Source organism: Alosa pseudoharengus, unplaced genomic scaffold (assembly GCF_046254945.1).
Source record: "Alosa pseudoharengus isolate Yale_2024_CS ecotype anadromous, Long Island Sound unplaced genomic scaffold, YU_APseudo_1.1 YU_APseudo_1.1_scf_6, whole genome shotgun sequence".
NCBI classification, from domain to species: Eukaryota; Metazoa; Chordata; class Actinopteri; order Clupeiformes; family Clupeidae; genus Alosa; species Alosa pseudoharengus.
The window spans coordinates 28,960,475-28,979,034 of NW_027468848.1; the positions used below are offsets into that span (position 1 = coordinate 28,960,475).

The window sequence follows — 18,560 nt, forward strand, 5'->3', positions numbered from 1 at the left end:
CCAGAAGAAATATTCAACAGGTAGTTAAAATTGGATTGGGTCACATTAATGATTTATGGGACAAACCTTTACCCATCTAAGGTATAGAACACTATCTAATGTACATGCTTGGTGTGTGTCTGTGAGCGTTATACAAACTGGTAGTTTTTTTAAAAGAAGTACTACTACTACTACTTTACACAACTGTAGTACCTGTACCCTTGTCTCTATAACCACAGCATTGTAAGTGAGGGTTTTAATCTCATAGTGCTTCCCGAGCCTCTCAATAAAAGGAACTTGAGTGGATGTATTGTTTTTTTAAATTTAGCTTGATTCACCAAACTCTTGATGACAGATGTGTGAGGTAGAGGCTGAGGGAAGGAAGGGGAATGAGAAGCTCGTCATGCGTATAAATCAGACTCCCCACCTAACGCCAGGGCTCGAGGTGAAGGCCAGCGCATCTGTGTCCTCTTCCTTCTGCACCTGCATTAGAGATCAATCCCACCACCACCACCACCACCGACCCCCACTCACCCCCATCATCATCCTCTCCGCTCATCTCCCATAAGGACCTTGAGTTGTACACTCGGCCGCGTCATTATCACTACAGAGCCCAGTACCCCCACCCCCGTCCCAACCCCCCGGCCCCAACCGTCAAACGGAGGACCGAGGCATCCAGGAAGGCTCCCCTCAGTCTCGCCCCCCTGGCGATAAATCTCTCTTCATTTCCAAGGCTATGCCGATCTTATTTTTCCATAAATTAATGATCAACAGTGGAAGGGAGGGGGAGGGGAGGGGTCAATAAATCAATGATGTCATTATACAATACGGAGGCTGCTTCAATTTTGCTTTGTACTCAGGTGTGTGTATAAATGTGTGTGTGTGTGTGTGTGTGTGTGTGTGCGTGTGTGTGTGTGTGTGTGTGTGTGTGTGTTGGAGATGGGTGAGGGTTACAATATCTGTGTAGGTAAAACCTTTTGGCCTTCACTCAAATCTTTATTGGTTTATGTTGATCAGCTGTTTTTTACATCGATGATTTGTAGTTTGTAGGGTTTTTTTATTTTATTTTAATCATAAGTAAAGTTTATTGCAGTTGTGCTTATTGTGCTAGCTGCTATGACATGTGTTAAAATGATTGAATCAACATGCTTTACATTGACATTTTGAAGCATAACTGACCTTTGTATTGGAAACTATCGCTTCTGTGCTTCTCTCTTTAAGTCCTAGTGAATGTTGTAAAATATGCAGAAGGTTGAGCTACTCAAATGTAATGACTTAAAAATTCAAAGACCACATTTTAATTTTGCATATGGTTTTCATATGCAAAGCCTTGATTACCCCTTGAATACCCTTAAACAAAGACGATGATATGAGTGATGGTCAAGTTAATACTTTGTTGATACTTTTTCATATAGCAAGGACTGAATTGACATGAAGCTACATTCATTCTTGTTGCACAACCCCCGAGATAAGCCCTATACCATACAGGGCCTTTTTGTTTGTGCATGTTTTGTCCTGTTGCCACCTGTTTCCCTTCCCACCCCACGCGCCTATTCAGCTGGCTTCCATTTTTTTCCATGTTTCATTGACCGTCCACGATTCCACACAGGTCATGTAGTCACTGAGAATAAATACTATAGAACGTTTTTTTTTTATTATTTTCACACACGAAACCTTTTCAGAGCACACACAATCCATCAGAGCCCACGCCCAGCCGCTCGTGTCACATTAATTGTTTGAGGAGGCCAATCTGTGGGCTGTCCAGATTTACCTGGATCTTTGAAATACGTGTCATGAGTCATAGAGGGGGCCCCCCCTGTGAATCAAATTAGGGGCAGAGTCATTGTTCTCCTTCACCAAAGGTGGATTAAATGTCTGGGCTTGCTTATCTGTCAAGATTAGATGTCCTTATTGCAGATAATACCAGACAGGTTGAATTAGATGTCGTAAAAAAAAAAATAAAAAAAAAGAAAACCCTGGCTTTCGTAAGACCATGTGAAACGTTTGCGGGCGTCGTAATTAATTCAGTGGGGTGTGCTGGAGAAAATAACATGGGAACCATCTTGTTTTTTTTTTTTTTGTATTAATTGCAGCAGAAGGGATCGGGGAGCAGAGAAGCCATGATAAAAGAGACAGGAGGGGCAGTAAGGCGATTTGGCCCCTGAAATGATTTATTGTGCGCCGTATAGCCTTTGCCTAAGCTGCAGGGCAAGTGGCTTTGATGTGGTGAAGATGAAGGGACCTGTGAATGCAGCAGAACATTTGAAAGCTTGTAATAATAGGGTAGGTCATTGTGGTCAGTGTGTTACAACACACCGGCAAGAGAGGAATATGAGAGAGGAGAGAAAGAGGGGTGAAAGTGAGAGGTTATCTTTATAAATCCATATAAATCTATAATAATCCCATATAAAACAGTATAAATCTATATAAATCCAATATAAATCCATAAAAAGTCATACATAGTAGGACTATATTTCATTTTGTAATAGAGAGTAGTCTATGTGGGCCATGAACTAAACATCCATGTAGGCAGACAAATCGGCATTCACCATTCACCGTACTCAAATTCAAAATTCAAATACTACATACATGTTCTATTTGAATGTAACCCTGTTTGACCAGTTTATATTAGATTAAGCTACGACACTTGAAGGGCTCTGGTTACTTTAACCCCTTTACTTCTGCTGAGCCCTGCGGCTCTGAACAAAAGGAGCTGGGTTACTCTAGCCGGCTCTCGCCCATGATTCACAGCCAAACAACAAATGTATAAAGATGTGCTTATGCCAAGTGGGTGTTACACATACACCCACAGATACACACACACACACACACACACACACACACACACACACACACAGAGAGAGAGAGAGAGAGAGAGAGAGAGACACACACACACACACCACAATGCACAATCACACTTACAGGTCAAATTTACATTCTGCTTTGGCCGCACTTGTGTAAACACTTCTGTTTGACTTGTAACCACGATGCCGCAAAAGCCAGGTCAGATTAAGCACATAACATGCTCCCGGCAGAAAAAGTATGTCAGGTATAAACAACCATTGAACCATTGTCCGTTATATTTTGTGTGTCTGTGTGTGTGTGTGTGTGTGTGTGTGTACCTGTGTATGTAGTCCTGTGTTTGTACACCATTAATGTCACCTTTTCTGGACTGCAGTCTGTTGAGCTCCCACCTGCCCATCCCTTCCAAAATACCCTCTCAAAGGTCACGCTTGATAACGCGCTTCACAGATGCCACACCCACCCTAATGGCACAAGACAAGTCTGGGGGTAGAAAACCAGATCTCTCTAGTATTTCACACTTATACTTTACAGAGGGGAGATAGCAAAATGCACCATGGTCTTCTTGATTGGCTTTGGAAGAAAGCTTTAATGACTATAATAACAGCTCCATTCGGTAACGCTTTAGAATAACATGTGCTTATTAGGTATTAACAGTGCATAATAAGCAGTTAACAATTCATTACTAACAGTTAGTTAACTGTTGTTATCCTTTAATAACATTAACTAACTGTTAACATGCAGCTTGTAAGTGTTAATAAGCAGCCTTTTAGGTTACTTACAAGCATATTTGTTAACAGTTGTAAGTGTTAACAAGCAGCTTGTTAATGCTTGTTAATGGTGTATAAGACAAAAAGGTGGATAACTAATACGCTTATAAGACCTTTCTTACCTATTTGTAGTACATTTTGCAGCCCCCCAATCTAAAGCGAGGACCATGTAGCCTATAGTTCCACAAGCCCAACCTTCTATCTCTCTATACTATATCTCTCTATCTAGCTTGGTTTAGCTGTGAGAAATGCACCTTTAAAATTGTTGCAGTGAGCAGGAATTGAACCCCGGTCTCCTGCTTCAAAGAGTGCATCGCTAATTACTGAGCAACACTACTTTTCTTGTACAGCTGATGAAATTGTTTATTTTGATTCTATATTCCGAAGTGCTATATCACACTAGCTATGCTTTTTACAAATATGTTTCTGATGGAAAAGTGGTGTTTAATTAATGCAGAAACAGACCATGAATGTTCGCCTCTGTTCAAGGCAAACTGAAACATGTTTCAAATCGATCACGAACGTTCGCCTATGTTTGCAACTTTAAAACAGAGCTTTGAACGCACCCACTTATCGTCTTTAAGCCTTGGTTGCTAGGTAACCAAACTATATACAAAGCTGGCATATCTTTAGACTGCTGACAAACTGACAAACTGTTTTATGCGTTCACTGAACAAAGATTATGGAAATTAAACACCACTTTTCCATCAGAAACATATTTGTAAAAAGCATAGCTAGTATGATATAGAACATCGGAATATTTTCCATCAACCAATTAGGAACAGTAGTGTAGCTCAACAAGTAGCGATGCACTCTTTGACGCGGGGGACCGGGGTTCGATTCCTGCTCACTGCAACAATTTTGAAGGTGTATTTCTCACAGCTAAACCAAGCTCGATAGAGAGATAGAAGGTTGGGCTTGTGGAACTTTAGGCTACATGGTCCTCGCTTTAGATTGGGGGGCTGCAAAATGTACTACAAATAGGTAAGAAAGGTCTTATAAGCGTATTAGTTATCCACCTTTTTGTCTTATACACCATTAACAAGCATTAACAAGCTGCTTGTTAACACTTACAACTGTTAACAAATATGCTTGTAAGTAACTTAAAAGGCTGCTTATTATCACTTACAAGCTGCATGTTAACAGTTAGTTAATGTTATTAAAGGATAACAACAGTTAACTAACTGTTAGTAATTAATTGTTAACTGCTTATTATGCACTGTTAATACCTAATAAGCACATGTTATTCTAAAGCGTTACCCTACATTCTTATTAGGTTCTGAAACTTATAATCAAAAATCATTCAGTCTAAGTCAGTTTTAGGGATGTCTGTTTCAGTCTCTGATGAGAGTTTAATTTATTTGATAACCGTCAGGTAAATTTCGATTGTATGTGGCATATACCTCACTCTTGTGAAACATTTTATTATAGCCTACTGTAATGCAAACATGTTCTGTATAAGTAGTAGACTGAGTTTTCTTTATTTGCTTTGGGTGTATCTGTGCATTTCTGCTTCTTGTAAAACGTCAAGAAAATGTCAGATGCCTGAAGCACTTCAGTAAATATAGATACGACCTTTATACTGCATTATTGATGAAACATGGACATCAAGAAACAGTTGTTAATCACAATGTATAATTCATCGGGCCACTTCTGCAGGAGAGCAGAGCCATGTGTCTCTGCTCTAATCCAAATGAAAGAGAAATGTGAGCAAGAATGTGTTTTTCGCCATAATCCTTAAATTATATTACAGGACCGTGTCATTAACGTGTCTTGATTTTGTCATACGGGGCAGCGCGCCACCGGGGTAAATCTGGTGGATTGCGGGGGCCGTCTGGTCCTGGGGCGATTTGATTGGTGACCCGCTCGGGACCCATCTAAAAATAAAGGTAAATGTGAGTTTAGCAAAACCAGATGTGCGGCGACAGAGATGGAACCCCAAGAAAAAGAGAAAACAGGTCCCATTCATTTGCCGTGTCGCTGGAGTACGGTGCGCGGTAAGGCTGTTGTGGCTCATGCCTTCTGTGGTTTGGAAAATGACAAGTCTAAATAATGAGAGAGTGTAATTGTAATTGTAATGTAATGAGAGAGTGATAGGACACCAACGGGCTATTTGCATCCTCTGTGGACAGTGGCACTTTTTAGTGTTGCGCTGGTGTCTCTCATCGAGATTAGGGGCAGCCTGTGTTATTTAGAGTCTGTAATTGCGTCATAGGTGTTTTATTGTTTTGGACCTAAACTTCTTTAGGTAAATGTAAAATGATTCAGTAATTTCTTTTCTATATGTATAAAGATATATCATTCCTTTAAAGAGCCTTGTATAGACTCATTGAGCATGTATATTTTCACTTTGATATACTGTAATACGTTTTTGTATGTATGTATGATTCTACACATACAGTATGTGTGTAGGGTGGGTTTCTACATAATGGTCAGAATTGTGTGGAAAGAGAAATGGTCCCTTCAATGAGTGAATAAGAATGGCCCACATAGATAGATTTAGACTCTGCAGCCCTAAAAATAAATACCCAAGCAAGTAAGTAACTGTGCAGGGTCATTCATGACAGCACAGACATTCAGTTAACTCAAAAATGTGTGCCCCCTTCTTTTTTGGCCCTATATTTTCCCTCCTTCATGATGTGGTGGAAAGTAATGGTGGGAACCTGGTTTGCCATTAGTGAAAAAACAGATAAATATATCTTGAATTGTTTATCAAGGATTAGCAAACGTGTCAGGACAAATAGTCCTGGAAAAGAAAAAAAAACGTCTGTTCCATTCTCCATCACTGTACATATTTAAGCTCAGTTTGTAATATTTAACTTGTCATCCGTTAACTATTACATTATATGGCTGTTGGATTAAAAAAGCACTGAATGTCTTAGTAGAGATTTCATCATGTTAGAGAGCCAGATGAGAAGGATCATTCTTAGAAAAAAGTTAATTGGCAACAGATACAGATAGAGTGACATGAGTCATGGTGACATGGGAGTTTATTTGCTCCAGATCTCTTGTTTCTGCTTCAGACCTGGATAACTCCCCCCTCGGTGTATAGGTCCACTCTCTGAAAATAAACCTACGTGTCACCAAACTAAAGGTCACCTGCATGAAAACGAACAGTAACAACTCAGGGCAAAGACTGTGAAGGTTGTAAAGCCACTCTGGTCATAGCCTACCGAGCTTTCATCCACGCGTTATCCCCCAAGGTCTTTCAGTCTTTTTCATTGCATTCATACTACCTCTGACAGTTTCTTTATATTGCAAAAGGCAAGACAAGTTGCCCATGTCCCTGTACTTATTATTTGAGTATTGACACAGTACTTTTCATGGTAGTACATGTGATAAAAACATGATAGACTTGGGCTTAGAATGTTAGTGAAGTTTAGTTACACATAAGTAAGGGATAATGGACGACACAGTGTTCGATTAACAGAAATGAATGCATGGTCGAGGTTGTTTAAACCGTTTAAACCTTGTAAGTATAGAGCACAATATGCTTAGACTTCAGCTAAGCTAAACTTGGTTATTTTGGGGTTATTTGTTTTTTGTTTTTCTCTCATTAACAGCAGTCAGTAGTGGTGCTTGTAACTGTCATGCCAACCGTACAAACAGTCTCCTTCCCTTACACTCTGCTCCGCACACCGTTACAGTATCCTCTCTCTCTCTCTCTATCTCTCTGTCTCTCTCTCTCTCTCTATCTCTCTGTCTCTCTCTCTGTGCAAAACGGAGTCACCCCTGCTCGAGGCACGGTGGCGGCAGCACCCGTAAAATAACACTTAGCGCTGCCAATATGTGGTCAACTCACTGCCACTTAATCCAGCCCATCAGCTCAAGGACCCAGCAAATCCCATTAGGGGGCGGCTCCATCGCCATCGGAGACAAAGATCGACTCCTCATATTAGCTTACACATCCCATTATGTCAGTGGCGCATGGCAGAAGCACCCTCTGTGTGTAGGGGGAAAGAGGCCATGGAGAGAAGGAGGTGAGGGGGGTGGGGGTGGAGAGTAGAATTGTGTGTGTGTGTGTGTGTGTGTGGGGGGGGGGGGTGCGGGTTGGGGAGAGTGGAAGGGGGATTGGCACGGCACCAAGTTGGAGGAGTGCCAGCATGACCAGGCGTGCTGTTTTCTAATTAACTCCTGGCCTCAGCACGCACACACACACACACACACACACATTCACACACACACTCGCACACACACACAGCGTTGTTGAGGCCACCTCCAACTCGCGGGGTTCATATAAGTTTGATGCGCCACCTCATAACCTAGTTGCACACCCATTCATACACATACACACACACACACACACACACACACACACACATGCACAAGCACCTGTGCACAAGCAGACTTACATGGACATGAACACGTGTTTGCGCTCTCTCTCACACACACACACACACACACACACACACACACACACACACACACACTCCCACTTTCCTTCCTGCTACTTTCTATCCCTCCCTCCCTCTCTGTCTCTCTCTTTCACTCACAAAAACACACACACACACACACACATTCCCATAGAGTTCTCAGGCTTCTTTGGATTTGGTAGCACTTGGCACACAGCTCTGGCTCAGTACAGTTCAGTATTCCCCTACGCTTGCACCACACACACTCACAGCAGAGCCCTGCACGATGGGAAATGGTGTGTGTGTGTTTGTGTGTGTTTGTGAGATTCATTATCCAGCCAACCCCCCTTGCTGCCCCCCCCCCCTCATCCTTACACTCCCCCGTAATGAATCTTATAAATAATGAGCAGTGGTGATGACTCCTCTGTGTTGTTGTTCATCTCGCTCATTCATATTTCATCACTTTGTACTAGACTTTTCCCCTCCTTTCTGGGAAGTGTGACAGCATAATCCTGCCAGTAATGTTCCAGATGAAGAAATGACTCAGAATTACGTAGAATCACTATGTGTCTGTCTAAATGCAATACACAATGCGTGTAATGTGTCCTATCCTTTTCAAATGAACTCAGTTGTTTGAGGAATTGGCGGACACGCATGGCATTTTATATTCACGTCCATCTTTTGCATCAGCAGCTGTGAATAAGAGTTGTTTGTCATGGCCTGTCCACACCCCTGGCCTTGCAGTACAGTTGGAGATATTATTGCTGATGACAGGAACAACAGGCTGACAGGCAGAAAAACTGGTTGAATAAGCCTGTGGCAGTCTCCAGATCTACCACAACAACAATCGATAAGATGCCTTGCAACGATAGGTTGACACAGGAAGACCATGGTCCAGTTGTGTGGTAAAAGCAGGAGTACATGGAGAGAGAGAGAGAGAGAGAGAGAGAGAGAGAGAGAGAGAGAAAGAGAGAGAAACACACTCATACGTGTGTATTCATATATCTACGCTCAGCACAACACCAGAGGTTACCATGAGAGTTACATATGATTACACATTACATATGATAGTGTTTTCAGAAAGAGACAGAGAGACTGATTGTTTATGGCAAGAGAGAAAAATAGAGAACAGATGTTATCAGATTGTGGAGGTATGAGAGGGAAAGCTCTGGGGTGTGGAGGCCACATGCGAGTCTGGATGACAAAGAGTCAAACAAAAACCATTGATGCCTTGGAAAATAAATGTCATTGTTTTTTAAGCGAGCTCCAGAACAATGAAGATAGACTTAAAAAAACAAAAAACACATAAAATGACATTTACTTTATTGTAGAATTCTCTCGTTGACATTCCCTCACCATAAAATGTCTCTTTAATGAGACATGAACTTTAGAATGGCCTCTAATTTTATATAATAGATTATTACACATCAAGCTAATTTTCACAAAGTTACTTGTGTATATTGAGCTTTTTGAAATGCCAAAGTCGCAGGAAGAATGCTACCCTGGCGATAACAAAGACGAGACGTCCACCGTAAAAACCAGCAAGTCCAGGCAGCGCTACAAGCTCACCGGAGTGCTGTTTAATATTTACAAGGTCACAGAGGCAGTGAGTGATTGAGCTGCGAGCGTGTCTTAATTTCAACAGTCTCTCCTCCCGCGAGCAGACCAAAGCCGCCCCCGTCTCCTACAGATGACGTGACGCAGGTCAGGACAGCAGTGCCTAAAGGTTTAGTTGAACCCGGGTTCAACCAAGCTCTGTCAAGGTTTTAGCTGCCTCACTGTCAATTACCTTTGACACCAAAAAACAAATGGAGGCAAAAGGAATTTACATGGCTAAATGTCACCTTACCCACCGCCCCCTCTGTGATAAAAAAAGAAAAGAGAAACACGAATTACCAGATACCAGGTCATGTAGTAAATTGCCTGGCTGTGGGTGTATAAACAAAGGCAGCATTTGTTCCTGATTTGCTTTATGAGCAGACCTCGCCTGTATCCAGGGAAAAGAGCTGCACTCAGTTTACTATTAACTTATAAGAATTAGAAGAAATTCTTAGAAGAAATGTGTGGTCTGAATGTTCCTCAGCCATTTAAATTTCAATTGTTGAGCCGAGAGCCTTTTTATACATACTATTGTAAAGAGCTCCCTCTACTGAAATTCTGGTATGATGCCTCTTATCAGATTGCTCTTCTAAAGTCATGAGAGACTAATCTGATTGCTCACAGAGCTACTCATGTTAGTGACTGGGAGTAGTGAAAAGCTCTGACAGCATTCCTCAATGGACATTTCAACTAGAAATCCTAATACATATTCAACAGCTATCTCAGGAGCTTTAACCCTTTCTCATTTTTCTCATGGCATTTCAAATAGCTTCAGAAAGCCAACTGTGAAAGCTTTGTTTTTGTTACAGTAATTTTCCAGTTGTACAATCTTCATTTTGTATTTCCATCTTTTTTGACTGCAATAATATTTCTTATAGGCAAATAATTCCACCTTTAGCCCATGTGATGCCGCCATTATCTCTTAATGTTTTGTGTCTCCCTCTTTCCTTGTGTCAGTCCATGCATCCATACATGTATAAGCTCCAGCCCAACCAAGGTTGAGTCAGGGCATGGCAGAGTCCGACACAGAGGTTGTGACCACAGAGTTTGTCCCAGTAAGCAGCCCGTGTCACTCAAGGCAGACAGAAATGATTTACAAGCCCCATAGCCAAACCACAAGCTAACCAGGGTTGCGAGTCACTTAGGGAGAGAGGCTAAGGTCAGTTTGAACTCCCCGACAGCAATGGTTTGATGCACGGCGGCAAGTAAGCCAGACCTATCAGAAGCCCATGCATGTCCCTTTTCCCCCCTCAGCCACCAGTGACTTCTTGACATTGTGTACTGTGAGTTTTAGTGCAAAGCATGTGTTTTTTTTAAATCAGGTTTGGATTGGTTTTGTGTTTCTCTAGACCTCTCTTCCTTTCCCAATCAATAAATACATCAGTCAATATAAATCAATGAAAAGCATTTGATTACAAATGATCTGTGTCACTTTTTTGTCACTTTTTGTTCAAGGATATGTTTTGAAGCACATTTTGAGGAGGCATACAGAGAGCAGGGCAGGATAATGCATTTTCCACATACGTCTTCCCTTTGTGAATAATGCATGAGGAGAGGATGTAATGGTGCGGAGGTACTGTAAGCTATAGATTAAGTGCTCATATCCATTATTCCAGGAGAGTAGGGATAGCACTGACAGGCCGTCAGACTCCAGAGTGCCACCCCTCATGTTCCCATGTCTGGATCCTCCGTTACTCCGGCATGGAGGAGTGCGACTTACGGGCGGTTGGCTGTGAATATGGGTCAGCAGGACGATGACTAAGTCTCTCCGAGGCGTGTGCGATTGGTATATTTGTTTTACAGATCTGTAGGCAAGAGAGGAGTGTGCAACTCCTCAGTTTGTCCAAAGTGACCTCTTACATCGTCTCTTTTACCTAAGACAGAGAAAACAGGACAGTCAGGTTAAATGCCTCGTGTGTCAACCAACAGGGTTTGTTTTGTATTGCTACAGTCTACCTGATGAAGCACCCTCACAAGTTCTGTGCACACTTGCATTGCCAGACTGGCCACCGCTCATTCTATATAATGCAGTAGTTGTAGACAAATATATTCATTATGCAAGTGAATAACTTAGTAGACACAATATTCTATATGCGCTTATGACTGACAAGTGAAACAGAAAATGACATGGATTGATGTGCAATAGCATTTTTCAGTGGTGAGAGCGATAAGCTGAAGTGCACTTTTAAGATAGCTTGGCTCTTACAACACAAAACCTTTGCCATCCCTTTATCATTCTTTCGCTCTCTATAGCGGGTCAATGGAGAGATCTTTACAGAGGCGCAACACCTTCAGCGCTGAGTCTCTCTCTGCTGAGCTTCTCCGTGTGACAGGCAGTTGTGTGTCGCACCCCTCCCCCTCCTGCCCCTCCAGAAGCCCAGTCCAGCCCATTGATTGGATTGGTCCTTTAATATTGGTGACAACTAACACACTCTTAAATGATCAGTTATTATCTCTGGGGTCTCGTTCGGCGTGCCCCCGCTGCTTTGAAAGGTCATCCTTCTGTCTTCCTGTATCGATCCCTGACCCGACCGTTAACATGGCCCACGACTTATTGAGAGTGAAGGTTGAGTAACATATTTCCATCAGGTTGCAACCTTTTTGTGCAGGAACTGTTCTTAAAAGGCTCTTTGGCTCCACGTCTACTTCCTGAATAGACTAGGAATAGGAACATAATGGAAAAGCCAATAAGGGAAAAAACTAAAGAGAGAGTAGGCCTTAACATACATGCAGCATTATATACGTACCGATAAAAAAGAAGGAATGTATGGACTTACTGACAATATTAAGCACTTCTCTCCTGGAAAAGGAAAAAAAAAAGAAAATTCTAGTCTTTCAAAAGGAAAGCTACTTTCTCAGTGCAGTTAATAAAAAAAAATATTTATTTTGCTATGAATAAATCCTTTTTGTTTTGTTTTGCATGACCTTATTCTTATTTTTTATTAAATTATGTTGTATGTTGAGTTCTTTTTTCTTTTCTTTCAAAGACTTCCTTTTAAAAAGAGGCTTCACAGAATGATAGTGTTTTTCTCGTTTACCATCTGATATGTATTCTGTGAATGTTGTGAAAGAGGAATATTTGTCGATGATTTCCTTTTTTTCCTTCTTGTTTTGACTATAGTTGTATAAGAATACAAACCACAAGAGCAATCTCTTTCCATGCTTGTGTGCTACTTAACACAGACCAGTACTTGCAAGCCTCTGCTTATCGCTGTTCCTCTTTTCTCCACAGCTGTACGAGCTGGATGATGACGTGAAGAGAAAAGAGTTTCTCGACGACCTCTTCAGTTTTATGCAGAAAAGAGGTGAGTTGTGTGTGTGTGAGAGCTAGTTCTGAACGTTTGCTCCCTCATATATGCACACACACACACAGACACACACACACACACACACACACACACACACACACACACACACACACACACACACACGTGCAATACACACACACAGATGCGACACACATGCCTACCGACAGCTGAGTCAGGAATGTATATGGCCCTGATTTGGCACAGATGTGCTAGATCCAGACCACCTTTGGCCCCGGCGCGGCCCGTCTCTGGCCTGCAGTCACATGCTATCTGCTATATGAGTTGCATAAGGTATGTACGGGACTGTGACCTGGTGTTCTTTACAAGTGATTACATGCAACGTGTAAGCTACTGGTATGGTAAATACTGGTGTGTCGGGGCCTGCTCAAGTGCAACTTTTGAGTCGAGAATAGATAGTGTGGGACTCAACAAACTAGTATCCTGTACTTGTTAATGACAGTTTGTGCTGTACAGGTACAGTAATAGTAAATGTCATGAAACCTCACGTGGATCTTTTCATATGAAGTATAGCCATTCACTTTAGCCATTCATTCAGCAGCAGTGACCACCTCATTAGTTCAAGGACATACTGTATGTACTTGTTTATTTCCAAACCTAGGGTTATTTCCTTATTTTCTTATTTTGTTTAGCTTTGACAACAACCAGCTTACTTTGCTGAAAGTGTTGCAGGATTCACACAATATATTCTATCTAAATACTTCAGGAAATATGACAAAATAAAATTGCTTTAGTTGTAATTATTCTAAAGTTGAATTAACATTAACTTTTGCTTTGGAAATATCCCAATATCAAAACAATGAAATCGAACTAATCTATGGATTTCATCAAAGGATGTTACTACTCTGTTTTGTTTAAAATGCAGCATCCTGAGTCCTGAAAAATACATTTGTGAGAAAAGGGGGTCATCAGGTTTTTGGTTGTTTTTAGTCTTGCTTTGCCTGTTTTGAAGTTTAGGATTCCAACTGATCTTACAGATAAGACCAGGTTTTGTTTCCTAAGGAGACACAAAGAGTAAGTAAGAAAGAGATCGACAGACACACACACACAGAGAGAGAGAGAGGGAGAGAGAGAGAGAGAGAGAGAGAAGACGTTTGATACTGATGTGCTGGAGTTCCTCCTGACGCTATCTGACAAGCATCAGCTCTGCTGTTTGTTTTCTGCCCGCTGGGAGATTAGGTGAAAAACACTGGGCCAGTGATGTGTGTGTGTGTGTGTGTGTGTGTGTGTGTGTGTGTGTGTGTGTGTGTACGTGTGTGTGTGTGTGTGTGTGTGTGTTGGGGGAGGGGAGGGCCACATCCTGCAATTATGTCAGACCGGGCCAAGCCGTAATGACTTTCCAGCCACGCCGGCTGGTGAGGGGCACCAGCGCCACGCTTTCCCACACTGCCGGCACGGAGGGTATCGGGGCTCCGGCCGTTTATTGGGGAAATGGATCAGCTCGAGAGGCCTTGTGTAATATAAGGAAGTGAACTAGCCCGCGAGTTTGAAAGAAAAAAAGAAAAGAAGAGAACAGAAAAGGATTCAACACAATGACTGAACTATTTTGAGAGCGCAGGACCGGCGTGTGGCATGTTTTTGTTATTCTGTTGGGAACACTCCGTGGGTTTTTCTTTTTTCTTGCTTGAAGTTTGCTTTTGTAATGTTAAGCTACTTAGCATAGTTAGTTTGTTAGCATCTGCTCTCTTCAAAAAACATCCCAACTGATGTCATCACTTAAGGGTGAGGTTGACCTTTATAACGTATGTTTAGCCAGAATTCCTATCAACCTGCAGGGCCTGCGATATAATCACCCTTCACTTGATGAACGGTGTGAATTGTCTGATATACGCCTCCGTCTCCGTGTCCCATCGAAACCTGCTCGACGAACATCTGTGACAGAACTTGCTCGGTTATACAGTGGGGAATTAGTTTATTATCTCGGAGGGCGTAACAAACAAAAAACAAAAAAACGCAGCCAGTTCTCTCAGGAGAGGGGTGGGTGGGGGCGAAGGTGGAATCTAGCATTTAATCCACTAATGATGGATGTGTGCACAACTGACAGTTTGATGTCTCACCCCAGCGCTCGGGTGACCTATTGTGCAAGGCAGCTGCATACTCACAAAGGTTGTTTGGTATCTGTCATTTCTCTGTTGCCATGTGGTATCTAGGCCCAGACATTTATGACCTCTGGAAGGCAGATTAATACAGATAGCACGAGTTGCAGACATTCCAGTTAAATGTTGGCCTTTAGTGAGAATTAAGTATAGGTCAGTAACACTGTTGTCTGTATTTGGAGAAGTGGATTTCCTCACTGTTATTATCCTTGGTTTTTGGGGACTCTGGTTAACCATGGTAAATGTTAGTTTTGCTTGGCGTGTAAAACAGAGTGTAATTCAAATATGACTCATTAGATGAAGAAATTGTCCAGTGATGTCTGACTTTAGTGTCTGGGTCTCAGCTTGTCAGGCCAAGCAACACTATTCAGCCGACAGAGCAGAATCCTTAAGGTAACTCTGTCAATTACACCACAAGATACTTCACTCACCCCTCACTGTCATACAGCTCAGCATTGTAGTCGAGGGTCCGCCTCTAAAATAGGAACACTCCTGGTGTTAAAGTCTCAGGCCTTCCAGGTAATGCTGCCATTTAAAAGGGCCTGATTTATTGGCGGCTAAAATGAGACTGAAAGACAAGTTGTGTATGACTCATCTCTCATTCTCTCTCTCTGACTCTCTCTCCCTCTATGTCTCCCTTGCCCCCCCCCCCCCTCTCTCCCCCCCCCCCCTCTCATTCTCTCTTTCTCCCATAGAGCATACCTGTCAAGTGTGTCATACTTCTGATGACAGGAATATGTCTCTGTTTTATCACGGCTAACGATTTTATTGTTGAGCTCCACGGGCGGCTCCTGCATACTGTAGGTGGCCCGGTGAGGAGCCTGTGTGTCTGTGATGGGCCCGGCATAAATATGCAAAGCGTGGCTGTCATCTCACCCGGCCACTGCATGCCTTAAATGCCTTAATACAGCATTTTCTAACACATTTGCTGAAAGAGTGTAATTAAACACCAGAACCTGCCTGGACTATAGCACATGGCGCACAGGATCCTGGGACAACCACCTCGGCATGCAGTATCACCATAGGCTTCACTGGACACAGTGCTGCTGTAGTTGAGTTTCATACGACTGGACAGCGGATCTTGTTACACACAGCCGTTAAATTCACTTGGAATGATCGGTCGAATTAGTTTCGGCCCCTCTTTATTTAAAGTCTCTTTATATAAACGGATGCGATGAGGGTGTGGTAAGCACTTGATTTGTAGTTAGGATTACTTACAGTTACACAAACTCATGGCATTTTGCATCACTTATGTATTTGACACATAATACATTATACACACTGTTTTCACAATCAGTGAACATCATTGAAAATCCAATTGCACAAATCCAAGACTAAAAGCAATGGCTTTTTCACCTCTACTTCAGGAGAGTGGCATTCTGTTGGGATCCTTGAGGCAAAGATCAGATGAATTCCATTAGCCTCGGCATGCACCAACAAAGCACTGACCTGTAGCCCCTCTGTCCCGAAGGCTCTGTGGATCACTTCTGCTTACAGATATAAATACTCCGCTTGCATAATCGCCAAGATGTAGACCTCATTGTTGGACCATGTTTTTCCACACTTACGGCATGCAATATTCACAACCAGAATTAAGACATTACTAGCTATTGAACAAAGCATACAATAAGAGTGGCCTGGAGGGAACAGGATTATTTTCAGCTCTGCAGTGATCTGAGCTACTGTTCAGAACAACAATAATAAAAGCAGAAGAGAAGTTTGAATTGTGCGTGCGTGTCTGTGTGTGTGTGTGTGTGTGTGCGTGCGTGTGTCTGTCTGTGTGTGTTTGTGTGTGTGTGTGTGTGTGTATGTGTGTGTGTGTGTGTGTGTATGAATAGGTTGCCTTGATAGGTTGGACTGAGTGACTGAGTTCATAATAATTCCCTAGATGCCATTCCACGGTGAGAGCCCTGTGGGCATGAGCTATGTCCTATTTTATGATGTCTATTTTATGATGTTTTGTAATAGGTGATTCACCCTCACGTTTGCACGTTTGACTTGAGTCACTTCCCTCTTGTCATTCATGGTGTGAGTGGTCCATAACATGTCAGTCATGGAAGTCATCATTGTTTTAGTCAAAATAAGATCTATTGCTCATTGGTTCTCTTTTTCATTGATGGTTGTTACTCAATCAATGTGGCAATTACCTTTCTGTCCCTGCCTTCTGCCCATCTCAATCTCTCTATCCCTCACTCACTCCCCTCTTTCTATCTACCTCTCTCTCTCTCTCTCTCTCTCTCTCTCTCTCTCTCTCTCTCTCTCTCTCTCTCTCTCTCTCTCTCTCTGTACACGTGTCAATCTCCCTCTATGGTATTTTCTGTCAATATAGCTCCCTGTCACTCTTAAACAAGTGCTGTGGGATTGGCTGATGGCAGCTGGTCCTCTTCTTAAACGTTGTCTTTGTCACATTCTTAACATGTGACTCCTGCGCTGTAAGGCCACATGTTCCTCTCGCACCTTGGTGATCCACAGAGTTTGCTATCATTTCACTGATGTGAATTACATACGACTTCAGTGTTAGCGCTGTCTGTTAACAGTGGCAGGTCATGTGATAAAGTCTGCTCTCCGCACTAATGCATTGACTTGTTTGTAATCAGCGAATTTACCATGAATTTGCATACAGAAGGCATGTGGCAGTTATCATAGAAAAGCAAAAGGGGCAAGCTGGAGAGAAGAAGGGAAGAAAGTTAAATATGTTTTATTATTGCAGCACAACATTGGAATTGTATTGGTACAGCATGATGATAACTCAGTTCTACAGCAGAAAAGACATCTAATCACACACAAAAAAAGGCACAAAAGTTTTATTTTAAAACTTTTGATCACGTTTTATTTTTTATTTTTTTTATCTTAGATTTGTATAATTGTATTTATGAGCATAACATGAAATGAAATATGGGACATTGAGAGTTGAGATCATTTGCTACCCTCCGCTCAGATCTTATGAGATCATTTGCTGGAAAGGTTGACCTAATGAGTGGGGTAGTTAGTTTGTATTTCCCATTGGCGAACAGGAAGTATAGTGTGTCAGTGTAAACATTTGTAAGCTTGACTTAATCTCGCCTGTGGAATAGTAAGATAAAGAGCTGACTGTCAACTTCTGTTATGCGACTTGCCTAAAACTGCTCGTAACGTCTTACCACTGCTCACGTTTAGTAAGTCTAAATAGGGCTTTAAGCTGGCAGATGAAAGGTCATTGATTAAAGATACCTCCTTATTTATAACCTGGACCCGTGTTGGTTACAGTGGAATCTGAGCCTCTGCCAGGCAAACATTCAGACGTGAAATTAATAGATGCGCTGTGTGTGCACTGACCAGCAGATTGCTGTTGATTCTGCACGCTATAACTGTGGGATCTTTCATCCCAGGAGCGCGTTCTGGCACGGGAAAGTTCTACGGGCCACATTTAGCAGGTATTTGTTTTCACAGGATGTCAAATTGTGTGTGTGAATTAAGATAACATTTTCATTTAAACAGGAAGGTCCGTGGTCACATTTTGTAGCGTTAAAATAGCGAATGGCTCATCAAAGGACTGTTTTTAAACACATGCTGCTGCGGACCTCTGTACATAAAGTCAACTTTTATTTAAAAACGCATCACTGTCAATAACATTGAATTCATTAAAAAGGGCTCACA

The 18,560-nt window shown here is 42.1% G+C and overlaps 1 protein-coding gene across 2 annotated transcripts in view; it reads left to right on the forward strand.

Moving 5' to 3' along the window:
* Positions 1–18,560, forward strand: part of arid3c (AT rich interactive domain 3C (BRIGHT-like)) — a 64,783-nt gene that overhangs the window by 30,487 nt on the left and 15,736 nt on the right. For both annotated transcript variants that reach the window (XM_076269958.1, XM_076269957.1), the window contains one exon: positions 12,735–12,807. In XM_076269958.1, coding sequence (XP_076126073.1) covers positions 12,735–12,807 — 73 coding nt within the window. The remainder of the gene's footprint in view (positions 1–12,734; positions 12,808–18,560) is intronic.